At 37.1% G+C, this 15993-nt stretch overlaps 1 protein-coding gene and 1 long non-coding RNA gene across 5 annotated transcripts in view; one reads left to right on the top strand and one right to left on the bottom strand.

Annotated features, from left to right (window-relative positions):
* Positions 1-13252, top strand: part of hwt (SH2 domain-containing adapter heavyweight) — a 240193-nt gene extending 226941 nt beyond the window's left edge. Inside the window, exons 5-7 of one of the 2 annotated variants that reach the window (XM_022057303.2) lie at positions 2262-2412; positions 2853-2972; positions 3905-13252. In XM_022057303.2, coding sequence (XP_021912995.2) covers positions 2262-2412; positions 2853-2972; positions 3905-4094 — 461 coding nt within the window. In that variant the 3' untranslated portion in view covers positions 4095-13252. Of the gene's footprint in view, positions 1-724; positions 972-2261; positions 2413-2852; positions 2973-3904 lie in introns of those variants that run through there. The other variant, XR_002542087.2, reaches the window with a different exon arrangement.
* Positions 2771-15944, bottom strand: LOC110826573 (uncharacterized). Of its 3 annotated transcripts, XR_002542090.2 has the most exons (4): positions 15613-15775; positions 11071-14219; positions 7206-7275; positions 2771-3024 (listed from the first exon to the last, which is right to left on the bottom strand). It is a non-coding gene; the product is annotated as an uncharacterized LOC110826573 (long non-coding RNA). The 3 variants fall into 3 exon arrangements; XR_002542091.2 differs by lacking the exon at positions 7206-7275 and having other exon boundaries at positions 15613-15774; XR_015535350.1 differs by lacking the exons at positions 2771-3024; positions 7206-7275 and having other exon boundaries at positions 10648-14219; positions 15613-15944.
* Positions 15945-15993: the final 49 nt, after the last annotated feature.

The raw sequence follows: 15993 nt of genomic DNA, 5'->3' as shown, positions 1-15993 counted from the left end.
CTGAAACACTGACGCGATTAGTAGTGTAATATAAACCACGTGTGTGAGGTGTGTAAAATAATCACAGGAAGAGTATCGGCGAACGGAATGTATCAACTGATTCACCGTCATTACGGTTTAAAAATAATCTCTTATTCCAACCAACACGCCTGATCCTCATTAGCTGGTAGTAAAGATGCTAGATTGATTGGGCCCTCGCCCCCCTGTTCAATATATTCAACGCGCTACTGTAACAAATCCTCATTCTCTCTTTAGCCTCGCCCTCTGTTCCCCTCCCCTTCCCCCCACTTCCTCTCTCTTCCCCTTTTTCTTACAAATGATTAGTTCATTACTTTTAGCCTTCCAAACAAACTGAGGTTGGATACGGAAAGAGAGCGTACGCCTGATGCATAGGCAACTCAACAGACATTGCAAAGTATTTTGAAATTGTGCTAAGGGACTGGCTGTATGTGTGTTGTGTAAGATAGAATGTGATTAAATTTGCGAGAAATGTCGATGTTAAATGATAGTCCGCATTAAAGAACGCAACGTTGATATAATTCATAGTATGAACTAGAGACATTACGTCACGCAAATTAAAAATGTGTTGCGCGTAACAGTTTGAAGAACTGTACACAGGGCAGGTTAGCGCAGACTATTTCGCATTCGCCTGGTATCACGTTCGAATCCAGGCGAATAAACGGGCATCCTGACTGATTCTTGATGTTTCTCTCATTCTTTTCAGAATTTAGCAGTTGATATAACGTTATAAAATAACCAAATCAATTAAGAAGAGGATACAAACATTAATTAACCGAATAATCTTAATTAAAACGAACTACTAATGTTGGGAATACAGGTTCTCACAGCGCCGAGAATGAAGACATACTTATCGCCCTGATGATGGAGGCAGCAAGTACCTCTGAAACGTCCTTGACTGTTGTCAGACTACACGGAGCTACAACCTAGAAGAAGTTTAGGAACATAATATGGTATGGCCTCCATATTTAAACTGTAAATTCTGAACCAACAGTTTAATCCTTTAAAACCCAGTGGTAACTGTACGTACCACCTGCTTTAATAATCGGAAACTCTAATTTGCACACGGAGTGAAATTTATTCGTATGATTTTTCAATGTAAACTGCGATTATTTTCTTAATCAAGGTCACACCAGTGAAGAGTTGTTTTCTTTGTGGTACGGGCTGTATTAATAAATATCAAAGAGCCCAGCCTCGGCTTCAGATGGATAAACACGTGATTCGACACTCTGCAATGCCCTAGTGCGTTACGACGTAGTTAAACTATGTGGAACTTCCCGGAAATGATAGACTTCTTTCGATATTGGACAATGTTTTTTGAAGATACGTATTTGATAGCTGAATGGCTGAGTGCGCGTTGATACGTGCTCTGTGGCGAATCCCAACAACTGGCCTGCTGAATGTGGTACAGTGACACAGTTTAGGCAACCCCTTCGCCTTCTCGAACGTATTTCAAACCTGAAATACCGGCATAGAAAATGATTACTGTTCATCTTGTTTTATGTTATGGATGAATACACACATAGAAATTGTTTGACGTCTGAACTTGAACGTGTAAAAGTTTCCCCTTATCGAATGATTGATACGTTCTCGGTTTACGTCACTCCTCCAACATGGCGACCCCGTTGTGTGTCGTGTTCGGCTCGCACGCGGGGGTGATCAGTCACTCTGGGACGATCACAAACACGGGTGTAGATAGCTGCGAGTAGAGCTCAAAGTTTGACACGGTACGTGATGACCTTGACAGCTTCCCCCCCATCCTCCACCTATGTTAGAGCAAGCGATCGGTCTTCCAGGGTCGCTTGTGCTCTTCAGAGTAACACGAAATTCCTTGTTAAAAATAAAGTCGAAAATATTATACATGTGTCTAGTGACGTTCACCGTCAAATGGGGTAACACGATTCCCTGCTATGTTATTTGTTACGATGATTTATAATTCGCCTTGTTACGTGTACTCGTGTCAACGTTTGGGCTCTCATCATCGGGGACAATGTTTTGAGAGAATGCCGTGCGGTGCGCTGCTGTCTGCCGTGAAATGGTGGACAGAGGGCGCCCATGGTCTGATCGTTTGAAGGCTTACGCCATTGACGGTGACGTAATACGAAAACCAAACGTCGCAGGGCATATGTTGTATATTTTAGATTTATTTTTGTTAACAAGGAATCGAACTATGGAGAGGTTGCGCGCGGATTTCTTTCCAGCCTTTGATTCTGACTAATGGTGTTGGTCGGTTCATGTTACAGTAGCCCCCATCAGGCCTACCCTCACGTTGAATCTAGAAACTGCGTCATCGCCCAAACAGAGACTTGGCCTGTCTTTAAATCTTGGAGGAACATCTTTCATATCTGCCCGAGTAGACTCTGTTGATGTGCAACTCCCACTGGAACGCCAGGGGTAAGTACAACAATCCTGCCAACTGCTGCAGAATTTCCCTTAAAAAGGATGTGCTGGAAACGGATTATGAAGTTCGATGTCCTGTCGCCACGACAAACCAACTTAGGAGACAAACGAAGAGAGAGAGTCGAGGAATATTCTCACCTGAAATTTTGCTCGTCTACAGAGACCATCTAGTAATGATTGTACACAAAATTTCAGCTGCTGATACGCTGTGCAAGGGTGCGAAAAAAATTGCTCAAAGTTGGTATGTATATTTAAAATTCGCGCCATCGCGCATGCGCGTGACGGATTTTTTTTATTAAACTGGCTCTAGGAGAAATGTGGATGGAGGTGATATCTACAAACCCATTAGTCGTCTTTGGAATAATTCGTAATTTATTTGCGGGAAACGTGTTGAAGAATTTCAGACTGCCAACTGCATCCCCCATGTGTTGCAGGTGGTACCATGGTGCCATCACGAGGGTTGAGGCCGAAAATGTCTTGCGTCTCCTGAGGGAAGGCAGCTACCTCGTCCGCAACAGCGAATCCACGCGGCAGGACTACTCGTTGTCTCTCAAGTGAGTGAAGGAAATTTGCCCATTGATGTATCATGATAAAGTGTCCTTTCGTCTACAAACGATACAAAAATAAATTGCATGTTTTTTTGTTACGAATTTTACTAGATGCTACCATCAGAAATGTTATTTTTTAGAAATTAATTCATTTTTGTTTCACGTTGTGAAGTGAAATCGCGATTATTTCAATTCAATGAAAATCATCTTTTAACTTAACAACCTGTTAAATTAGATTTTTTTAACAGATTAGACTAAGTTCTGTTAACAGATTAAGCCCGTGGTGCTTGATTTCTGATTCACCGTAAATATCGCAGTGTTTCAATTACTACGGATGTGTGCAATGGAACGTTTTCGTAAAATCAAGCATATTCTTGGACGATTTTATCATATATTAGGTAAAAGGGGTTCGCAGTGGCCACGTGGTCGCTGGGACCGTGGGTTCGAATCCCACTCAAGCCATGGATGTAGTGTTGTGCTGTCCTGTGTACAGGTAGAGGCCTTGCGACGGGCCGATCCCTCATCTAAGGAGTCCTACCGAAATGTCTATAGATCAAAACCAACGAAAAATCCGCACTACAGGGATGTGTTTTTAATACGTAACAGATGAGCAAAAATGTCAAACATGTTCCAATAAAATGACACGCCGTCATCAAAAATATTTCAAATAATAATTTTCCTGAGGATCAAAGTCTTTTTCGGAATGTTTCATTGTGTACTCTGGTAGAAGTTTACAAACATTTTAGACGTGTTCCGTGCGTCTATGATAAGGTCCCTGAAATCTCACCGGATAATTTTATCTCTTTTAATGATATTCAAGGAATGTGCGCAGAATTTTTGTGGGGAAACACCGTTACGCTGTTAACGTCCTTAACCCCCTGATCAGAGCAGAATCCTTAATTGATTGATTTCATAAAAAATGTTGTCTTTGTTTGCAGGAGTGCGCGTGGTTTTATGCACATGAGAATCCAGCAGTGTCCAGAAACTGGGAAATTCATTTTAGGTCAGTTCAGCAAACCTTTCGAGAATATTCCAGAGATGATTCGCCACTACACGGTGAACAGACTGCCAATCCGTGGGGCGGAGCACATGTGTCTCTTACATCCCGTCATCGAACAGCTGCTTTAGCTGCTGCTTTCAAGGCAGTGATCGCTGCTGTCAGAGATTATGACGTACTCACGATTTGCCGCAATCCACAGAGCATCGTGGTTCCAGATTCTTAATTACGCATTTATACTCCGTTCGTAGCGTTAATGCTTCCAGATCTTTAAATATCTTAGAGGTTATTAGAACAGTCGAATGAATTGATCGAGTGAAGTTTCACGCACGCAGAATTAGGCTTTATTCGTGACGACCGCTAAAAAAATCCCAAATTTTGAGAGATCACATCGGTAATTTGAACTTTCCTTACGAAACCTGTATTAAATAATCTTGACCAAACTTTGTCTTCCTCTCTCCGCTATAAGCAAATTCCCTCGCTCGGTCATTTGTTCACGAATAAATCTGGAGTCAAACCTTTACCTTAAGAGAAAGCTTTGGAGGATTACGTTAAAGTGGATCGTATGTTATGAACCGGTTTAACAGGTGAACGGATAATAACGACTCGGGGAAGCTTTGGAATTTGTTGGTTACGAAATTAAGTGACATTTTAAATAGGGCGAAGGGCCTCGATGGACTTTCCCTTCTCTTACGTAGGGTCTTAAGGATCTACGCAGATTTAGAATGAAGAATTGCAGAATACTGAATTGCGTGTTTTAAAGAACTGAACGTATTTGATAAAGAGTTTCATGCAGAGTCCTTTTTTTTTTTTTGAGAAGCTTATAGTCGCTCAACTAGTCAAATTCCCCACCTACTACTGGACTCTGAGCCAGATGAATCCAGTTCACACCCCCCACATTGTTTATGATCCATTTTAATATTTTCTTCGTGTCTGTGCCGAGGTCCCTTTCTCTCTCGTCGTCTCCATCAGAATTTTTGTAATCCTCAAGTTTTCACGTCCTTTCAGTTGGTAATGAAGCGCCAATTGTAGAAGGCAGTTTCTTTCTATTTTGTTGGTATTCCTGTTTCTCTGACGTACAGAGTGCGACGTCAGATTCCGGGGATGAGCCGTGTCGAAGGTCGTAAATTTTTGATGAAATGTTGGATAATTTTGAAAATCTGATGTGACTCGACCCCCCCAAAAAAACCAAAATTCTAGATTTAACTCTAAAAAGCTTTAAGACAGGAGTAACATTTTGCAACTTTCACTCTTTCTCTGAAGTCGACATTTCTTTTTCTGATGTGGTCCAGTGGAGCCCAACGGCGTACTATAAAAAATGCTTCCGTGAAATCGCGAGCTTCTTTTTGGTTTAGAAACATTTCATCGCCATAATTAAACATTTTTTTTTGCTGTGTTGTTATGCAAATGTAATTTTGTATCAGTTGGTATTCGTGTGCCAAAATTACTTTTAAGTACGGCATTTATCGTTAAAACTTTGCGTCAGTAACTTCTAAGTAAATTTTTAATCCTATAAAGGGTTTAACGATGTCAAATTTTAGAAGGTCCAGACTGACAAGATTAAATACTCTCGTCATATTTTGATACAGAAAGTCGTAGTCTTGAATTCCTTTAGTTTGCAGTATTTTCATTTAAGACGTAGCACAAATATATGATTCTCCTTCTGTCATCATGAATTTTGAAATGGAGGCTTTAAATTTTGTTATATTTCCTCTCGGTTTCGTGTTTTGTACGAAAATTCTTAGTCCCAATACTGGTAATTAAATTCTCTCAAAATTATAATTTTAATTCACGTAATAAACAGTGAAATTAGAATCCACACTTCCGGAACAGGGTCCCGGAATCTTTTTCTTCGTTAAAATATCTCGCTAGAAGCGGTAATTATGCAGGTGCTAAGATATTTTGCGTAAAACGACAACGCAGATATAGGAAGTGTCCTATGACGTAGTTAATTTCTAGTGATCTGCCTCATCGTACGATAATAGGTTCCCAATAAAGTTCTTCCACGTCGCCACATTGTGGTCGTAGTTTGTATAGTCCGTTTTCGATGTTACCATTACATTCCTAAGAAGTCTACTATTAAGTTGTCTATTAGACAATAAATACGAGATCTAAGTTCGTAAAGGAAATAGCCGCCTCTGTACGATAATTTTGAGACGTGTTTTGACAGCGTTGCCATTTTTTTAAAAAAAATATTGTTGTATGACGTCTGTTAGTAATTATTTTAAGCTATAAAGGACAGATGTCATTATTTTGTGTAGAAGTTGTAGAAATGACGTCGAATTTCCGACGCAGAATGACCTTTCGGAACCGCGGTCTAAATATCGTAGAAATTACGTAAATGATCGCTGAATAGCTGATTATTCAATTAATTTGATATGTTTTAAGCAGTGGTGTTATGGGGTCGAAGGCAACATTGAAACACCACGGCAATTCTCGTCTTTACGTACCAAATTTGATTTTTAGTAAAAAAAAAATATATTCCTTTGCGTTATTTGCGTACTCAAGATTACATATGGTAATGTTAAATAGAAACATAATTTTATATGAACGTATTAATTAGTAAGTGAGCTGGTTATTTATATATGCATTGCGTATCGTAAGACCAAAGTCCCGTAAAAATTAGGATTCTGGTCCGATTAATTATATTTGTTACTCGGTAGTTTTGTACTTAATCTTTGATTCATTGAAAAGTCATGTTGAGATGAAACCCCGAGATCCTGCCGTCCGCCGATGGAAATAAAATGCGATGTTTCGTAATATTTACGGCGCTGTACCAGTTTTTTTTTTTGTGTTTCCGTCCTTTGGTTCGTCTGTCCGGCCATCCGTCCAACGATCAGTCCCTACTAGCTCAGTTTTCTCACGTTCCGGAACAAAATAAGTCATTTTACGTAAATTGAAGGTATCTGTCGTCTTTCGTTATGACGATAAAACGTGCGTCCACAAAGAATGACTAAAGTAGAATTCTGTGTTCCACGGTCGTAATTTTAATATTTATGATAACATTTATTAATGTTGTTACATAATTCCTTAAGGAAATTATCTTGGACCCGGATAATAATAAAATGAGAATTTTTTACGTCATTTAAAATAATTAACGTAATTCATCTTTATGCTATTTTAATATATTAAATATCACACGAGAAATTCAATTTTACTGGCAGGATTTCGATGAAATCATCTTCTAATGACTTTTCTATGTAAATAATAATATGAAGTGGCCAATTTAAGGAATTCCTTACCTTCAAAGTGTAATGAGCGAGATGAAAAATGTGCAATTCCTTAATGAGCACTCTCCTGGGGTTGAGGCCACTAGTGAAGTGTAAGGAAATATCGAAGCCAAAGATTAGCTGTGAATTCATTTAATCGTGCAGATAAACTATAAACACTGTTAGTGCAGCCGTCATGTTTTAAGTGTATTTAGACGCAAAAGATTTTTTTTAGAAAGACTCTCGATTCATTGTAAATGCTAAATGGTGAATATGTGTTAAAAATATATAATTATACAGTGTGTCCGAAAATTGTGAATATTCTTTAATGTTTGAAAATGCAGTCTACAATAATTAGGTTTGGTATACGAAGTACTGTTAATTTTACGAAACTTGATATGAGGTTATTGAAATTTAGCAAAATTTCTTTTTGTGCATTATTTTCAAGAACCAAAAACTACTAAAATAAATTTATCTATGATGGGAAATGTTTTATGTATAATTTTCGGAGGAATTATGTGAGATCTGCTTCATTTATTTAATTTTGTCCATCTTACGGAGAAGGATCGTCGGTGTCCGCGTGCCGAGTTCCAAAATAATTTTTTTAAATGATTGATGGAACTAAACGAAATTTAGTATGAATGTCACTAGAGGCCATCCTACTACTTCGTAATTTTATTTCATCAACATCATCAAAATTTTTTAATTTCTGAATTGGGAAAAAACATGGCCTGTGCACAATATTCATATTTCGCTGTCAGCCTTGAGATTACGAACATAACCTTAAAATTTTATATAAAACACTTCTTCTTCTTCTTTTATAATCAATCCGACAGTCTTCAGACCATTTGAATGCTCGTGTCGCGGGTTTGAGTACAACTTGAGACGTGATCCTTCCATTTGGGGGAGTCCTACCAAAATTTCTTTAAACAATTCATAGTTTCAGATCTTAATTCTGAATTGGAACAGACCAGAGCCAAAGCTTAAGAAGACGTCAATTAAAAACTGTGTAATTATCAATTTTGACTTCTTGCTGTCCGCGCCATATCCGAGCGTTTGAAGGATAGCGGGCGTAATAATAATTTCTTTCAAAAACTTGTTTAACAGTAAAATTCAATGATGTTTCTGGTATTTTCGTTATAATAATATAACAAAAAATTGTCTTATTACATGATTGTGATTTAATTAATTTTGTCATCGAAATATTTTGAAGTTCGTTAGCTTTTTATTTTATAATTTTGCACAACAAATCATTTAGAAGTGTTTATTGAGTTATGAATTTGTTTAATCTGTTGTACTTCGAGAGACGTAACCTCTGGTGTCCCACTGGAAACTGAATGCTGCGTAGCGTAATCATATTTCAACATTTACAGCATGGAAATAGGAATTGAAACCCCCCCATGTTTTGGAGTTTCTGGTCAGACATTAACTCTCGAGTTAACAGTTCAGTGATGCAATGCACTGCATCTAATCTGTGACGCACAGAAGAGTATCTGGATTGACGGCACAGTTCTTAAAAAGTCTTTCGCTGAACTGATGATCGATGTTTGGTATTACGACACCAGGGGTTATGATTGGTTTAATATTGCACTAATGAAGGCCTCAAGGGTAAAATTAAGAAAGGACCAATTTTTAGACTGAGGTCTAAGGACTTGTAAAATTCAGTGACGTTCTTCAATAAATGTGACTGAAAATGGAAACGGCCACCCGTTTTCACTATAAAAGTACACAAAATGTATCCATTATCACCAATTTGTGATTTTGCTCCGTGCTGTAACTATTAAACGTGAAACATATATCACATAAATAATACCAATAACTAACTAACCAACTAGATGGCTTAGGGAAGGTTCATCACCGAACTAACCAAAGCCCTCCACCGGACTCTGTCCTGGGCCAACAAAATCCAGTTTCCTTCAACTCCTATCTCCCATAGATCTCGCCTGAGATTATCCTCCCATCTACGTCTAGGTCTCCCCAGCGGTCTCTTCCCTTCAGGTTTCCCAACCAGTATCCGGTGCACACCTCTTGCCCCATCCATGCGCGCTACATGTCCCGCCCATCTCACTCTTCTCGACTTAATCACCCTCACAATACTGGGGGAGGAGTACAGATTTTTAAGTTTTCTCCACGCCCCATCGTCTTCCCTCTTAGGCCCAAATATCCTCCTCAACACCCGATTCTGAAACACCTGCAATCTGTGTTCCTCCCTCAGAGTGAGAGACCATGTTTCGCACCCATACAAAACTAAAATAATACCAATAGTACATTTTAAACATACATATTCAAGTTTGTAATATTTAGATTTAATCTTGCTGAAACATCAGAGAAGTGTTTCAACTTTGTGTTCGGACAGAACGGCCGCCGTTCCTAGCCGTGGCCCTGGTTGTTCGTAGATGATCAGAAAAATTGTTATTTTTACGAATTCAACAGACCATCTTTCTTCCACCCAGCTTCTTTCTACACTTTTTTTCTTTTTGAAACTTAATAGCGTCGTCATCTTAAAGGGCGGTGACCAATACCTCACGTAGATCTTCCCTAAGGCGTTAACATTGAACTGAAACCTGATGATTCTAATTAGGAAATGTCGGTGATGAAAGGATTTGTGCAATATTTGATCTACTAAAGGATAAGAAATTATATTTATAACAGAGTCTTTAAATATATATAAAATGTACACAACAAATCTGTTTACAACTTAACATTTGATTAATCACTAACCAGATATTTATGCACTACGATGTTTTCATAAATAGGATGTTTTCCTTGTGCACCCGTTAACAGACACTGGTTAATGTCTAATCATCTGTTAACATTTAAATGATGTTGGTAAAACCAACTGATTAATAATTAGAAGTATGTAAACTGAAGTATGATGCGTGGTAAGTGTTGCCGTATATTGATGTACGCGGCATTAAAACTCCTTTTCGTATCGCGACACGTCGCGAAGAATCGACTTTTCAAATTAGACGATTTGGCTACGTTTAGATTCTGACGCGTCGTTCCCTCGTAGAGCAAAGAAAATCGTGTAATACAGAGTTGATAGGATGTGGAAAATAAAACCCCTGTAAAAGTTAAATTAAATCGAGAGAATAATTAATACAGTTTTAGATCTGCATATGAAAAATGATTAGCGTACTCTGGGTTTATAAATATAAAATATTGATTTAATCAGAATCACAAACACTGAATTATATTGGACTGCAAAAACAGTTTCTTCAGTCGTGACTTTAGCGACACTTTTCTGATACTGGTGTCTGTTTCACGAACCATCCAAAATTTGTATACTTGCAGAAGAAACTCGAGCGGCTTCAACCAGTTTTCGACGTCTTCATTTTGTGAACCTGTCGGTAGTTTCGGTCAGGAATTAAGACTGCGTGTTTCAGTGTGTTTGTATTAATCATAAGATTGGATAAACATTTGTCTTGTAGGTATAAAGGAATTTTTATATGAACCAAATGAAAGTCTCACTGGCTAAGATTAACAATTTATTTATTTTATATAACAGCCTGTCAAAATCGGTAAATGAATTATTGACGTCACTTTTGAATGACGACGTATTTGTAAAGATACAATTTTTTAGATACGCTCATTGTCTTCTTTTGTCTGTTTAAATTGTTTGGGGTTGTGATATCTCGTATTTAAGCGGTGGTTAGAGAACCAGCATTTATATTTTTAGACAATTCTTTCCCAGAATTCAAATGAACAACAAATTATGGTATAATGCAACTTCAATGAAGTCTTTACGGGCAAATCAGGAGAGCTGTCTTGATCCTGATGCAGCCTGTGAAGACTTCGTTAAATTTAGTCGCTGTAAGAGCTAGATCATAATTCAACTTATTATTAGCTATCTTACACAAGAAATTATCCCTTAATGTCTTAATAATATTCAGCTTACGTATGACAACATGTTTCAGGTTTAAGAACGCATCTTCAGGTCTTCTACGACTCTGCGTACTTTGCCGATAGACACTTAATAACTCTAATTATATCAAAGATGGCCGTGTTCTGTGTTGTAGCGCCACGTAGTCTGGTACGAGTTTGCCAACATTTCAGTAGTACTTCCGTCGTCAGGAAGACCTCTGAAACGTTGGTAAACTTGTGCCAGACTACGTGGCACCAAAACCCAGAACACGGCCATATTTATATTTATTGCGGACATAACCTCAAATCTTATTCTGATTATTTTGAATGGATATTAAAATTCTATTACGCTATACGTTAAAAACCCTCGATTCAATTCTCTTTGTCGAATATAAGAATATATGTCACAATGTAAAGTTTGTAGGCTGCTGTTAAATTTTTATCAGAATTATATCATTACTAGCGTAATTCTGCGCGGTTCACTAATGTACACTTATGATTTAAAAATGTTAAAATATTATTAAAACGGAACGAAGACAGATGGTTATTGTGCGTTGGTTGATCTGGAGATGTATTTTCTGCGTTGTCGAAGTTGTTGTGACGATGAAGTAGGTAGTACTGGTATCGTAAATGTGTCTTTTGAGATCCTGTTAGTACACGTCATCACATGCGAAGTGAATACTGAGACATTAATTGATAATTTATTGTGTAAAAACAGATAACAACAAGTTATTGCCAGTTTTATCTACAGCAAATTGGGTATTTTCTAAATGTAATATAAAACTGCTGTTGTCAAATCCACGTTTGACCGCTGTTGTGTTACGTAGGCTTTGTAACATTTGTTTTGAGGCATATTATTTGGATTGATATGTCAGTCCTTTATTATCCAAAAAAAAAAAAGACACTGAATTTTTAGTGTACTGTCCTCATTTTATGACCAAATTTTCAGCTAATGGAACGTGATACCCACACACCCGTGTGTCTGCCCCTTAAATTTTGATAAAAACTGTGCCATTAGAGGCCACTCTATGTCATTGTGCATTTCATTACAAGCTTTCAGTAACAGGAACATGAAAATTTCAAGGCGAGAACAACGCCACTGGAACTTTAAAATAGGTCTGAAGCTTCATGCTAAAATAGACCTTCATACAATGTGTGTCTTTGTAAATGTAACATTTTTGTAGAATGTGAAATAACATAGTAAAAAGTAAAGTAAAGCTGTCCCACTGTACTCCATGTAGACGCTTGGGGGGGAGAGACAGTATAGCTCGTACTCATTCTTAACCTGGACACTAAATAGGGGTGAGTGGTCAGCTTCACGCCCCTGCCACGCTTTTACCCCCCAGTACCCAGAGCCGGTCTGGACGCAGAGGCTAGAGGAAAAATCCTCTGCCCCCGTCGGGTTTCGAACCCCGGTCGTCCAGTCTGTAAATAACAGTGGCAATGCAAAATTTATATTTAGCTTGTTTTTTTTTAATTTTTGTCACAACTAATGAACCTTTGCAAATAAAAATAGGAATATGATGGTAGATCATAAACACACCTAAAAATTTTATATGAAAGCTTATTTTATATTTCTGACAAATTTTATCTGCTGGGAAAACTGCAACTGTGAAATATATACAGAATTTATTACTAAATTGTACAATTACTTATTTGTAATTCTTGTTGGTCTCGCCATTAGAATGAAGTAGAAAGTAATTTCTTCCTAAAATTCTTATTTCTTATAGTTCATTGGTATTATTTTTTATGACATTCCTAGACGACGTTCGACAGACACCGTAGTCTGTGCGCTCCGATTGTGATTCTAATAGAAAAGAAATTGGGTCAATGTGGATTCTACATACATATTTTTTTTATTTCTGTATTAGCAAAATTATAAAATCAGGGCAGCAAGAAGTTAGAGGCTTGAATGTCAATCCAATAAAATATCGAAGCCGGTCATATTTTATATTGTTATTCAGTTTCTGATTTGCTGAATATAAATTTCCATTATGTTCATCTATTATGTACAAAAACAGAGTTTCATGTTTTTATTTTAGTGAACGCATTATTGTTAAAATACATTATTATGTATCATGATTGTTAGTGATCAGGATAATACGCCATACACATAACCGAACGTTCAGTTTGAAATATGTACATGTGAGATGGTTTACAGGTCTTGTGCATCGTGTATCTCCGCCAGTTAATGAAACCTCCGTTTTTTTATAGGATTGTGTCTCATGTTTCTTCCATAAATACAGAATTTCCTGAGATCACGCAGTTTCGAGAGTCTTTACTTCCTACCATATCTGACACAAATAAAATGTCGTGCCAGAAGCGGTCAACGAGACTTCCTGAATTTCAAGATGGTTAATAATACAGTATATAATATAATAAATTGTTTTTCTGTGGGGCTAACTCTTATCTTACATTGGGAAGGGAGCAGTCGTGGCATAATTTATCGTAGCATTTGCCTGGAGGTACTGAGGAAAGCCACTAAACCTTTGCAATGATATCTCTGGGCCAAGATTTGAACCCAGGACTATGAAGCAGGAATGCTAACCACGCAGCTGCTTTATTTTGGTAATAACAGGATGGAAACTGCAATTTTTATATTCTTTGAAAATTAAGTTAATGAAATGTGTGAACTCAGGAAGTTCTTTTATGTAACCTTTATTACAATTCTTTCCTCTAGAAACATCTCGTAAACTTCAGTCTTAACCTTGCCCTTAAACAAATATATTAAAGTGTTTAACAACAGCCGATAAAGCCAATTACAGGCAAGAATTGGAAAGAGAGTAAAATGCAATCTGAAAACTGGAGATGAAATCAATAAAGTTAGGAAACGTGGTCGAAATAAAAATTATTTAGTAAGTTTTCTTTTTGTATTCAGTAATATCGACAACTGGGTTTTTTTAAACATGCTTTTTTCTTCATTTTATGACGTTACTTGTTCCATAATTTCATGTGTTCAGTCATTTTCCCTGTGCGTTTGTCTTTTCCCAAAAATTTCATTTCCTCCTCTCTCTCTCGGATCCTGCTATTACATATTTACGTCTGTATTTAATGCCCATTGGTCAAGTTAACTTTTGAGTCAAGTGGATTATCATTTCCTTGTCCTTTACAGCGGTTTCCATCTTTTAGGGTGGCTGCTTTCTTTTCCTTTATCCATTTTGCTGGTACATTCAGGTCTGACAACTAACAAATGAAAAAAAATGAATATCGCAGCCATCTACTCTTCTGTCGTTTACTTGTGATGACAATTTTTGATTAGCCTGTGCATAATCTGGAATCATTTGGAACCTCTTTCATACTGTGAGTAGTTATTAAAGTTCTTATGGCCCCAAAAAGGAATTTGTAATCTTATATTCATTATACATAAAGTTTTTGAAGCTTTTCCCATTTTTAACTTGCGACATTTTCTCAATTTATGTCTAGAATCGATCCTATTGGTTCCTTCCCAGCCCGTGCATTAAGATAATTCACTTTATGTGAGAGTATACAATTAATAAAATTCCACAATTCTGTCATTTTTGGGCATTCCCCCCCCCCCCCCCTATTAAAATGTCCCTGAGGGTTTTTTTATACTAAGATAAAGTTTTTAACCACTTGTATGAAAGGCTGTAACTATGAATTTTCTTTCTCCATTGCTGTGTGATAAAAATGCAACTCCTGACGAGACTCTTTGATCCTGATAATCTCTGGTATGGATCATTATATATAATTTTTTAGATTACAGCTATATCTGTATTTTGTTTTCTTTTAACTCCTTTTCCAGTTCCATCTCCTAGCGTACTATTCTTACATTTCAAGTGCCTAGGTTTATTCTTTCTACTGTTTCTAGTTATTTATTCATTTGGTCACTGAATTGAAGAAACTCGGTAATTAAAATGTCTCCTGTTTGTGAGTGGTACATGGGATAATGGAGTCATTGAAGGTTTAAAGAAATGTAAATGAAATACAATTTTTGTTAATATAGATTTTAAAGTAATCAGATGTGGGTTGGATTCTGGTTCAACAAGTTCAAGACAGGATCTGTTGATGGGCTCTTGTGAATATGGAAAATTACCATAAAAGGTGGCAGAAGTTTCTGATTAGCTTCATAACTATTACCTTCTGAAGGACTCTACAAAGGTTCTGGAATTCCAAGGTAAGTTACTAAGAAGAGACTAAGTTGTACTGAATCAAAGACCAATTTAACAAGTCTAAAATTTAACCTCAATCATACAGAAACTATTCAAATCTGTGTACTCCAGGGCTGGTAGCTGAAGTTTAATTACTGGGTTACTTGTTCAGCACTGCTAATGCAAGACTATACAAGGATATATTTTTAGCCCAAAACAACTGTCAGAAACATATTCACAATTACATATTTAGTTTTTAGGCTAATTTGCCGATAGCTGTCGAATTAGATATTTTCGTGAGGTGATGCTACAATCATAGAAACATCAGTATGCTACTTTTGCACAGTTTAGGTTAATGACTAATCTAGAATGGAATTATTCAATTGCATTGAAAAGTTCAATGGAATAGTCATTATTTTTCTGAATAACAATATCATACATTATGGTAAAATAAGATGAATATTTACCGTCACATTTGCAACTACGGATTCCTTACCTCTCCTGTTTCACTTTCTCCCCACATTTTTTATCTCTTCCGTTTCCTTCCCCCTCTTGCTCTGACCAATGGTTATCATAAGGACTGTATGCCTCATTCCATTTGACCAACCCAATTCATTCGCCTACTACTATTTGGCAAAGACAATATGTTATGAATAATCTATGCAAAATACCTAAAATCCACAATATTTTGACAGGAATAAAATTCTGTTATTGAAATTCGTGAGGGCTGTCTATTTTTATTTCATTCTAAGTAGAATGAAACTTGGATTTCAGATTACGCACTCTGATTTAAGGAAAAGCTCCAATATTATTTTCAGCATCAGTACTATAGTTTCCATGCATTTAGC

The sequence above is a fragment of the Zootermopsis nevadensis genome, unplaced genomic scaffold (assembly GCF_977971745.1).
Source record: "Zootermopsis nevadensis isolate Lab colony 2312 unplaced genomic scaffold, Znev_1.0 Znev_ptg000016l, whole genome shotgun sequence".
NCBI lineage: Eukaryota > Metazoa > Arthropoda > Insecta > Blattodea > Termopsidae > Zootermopsis > Zootermopsis nevadensis.
This window is presented reverse-complemented; position numbering and strand designations above follow the sequence as displayed.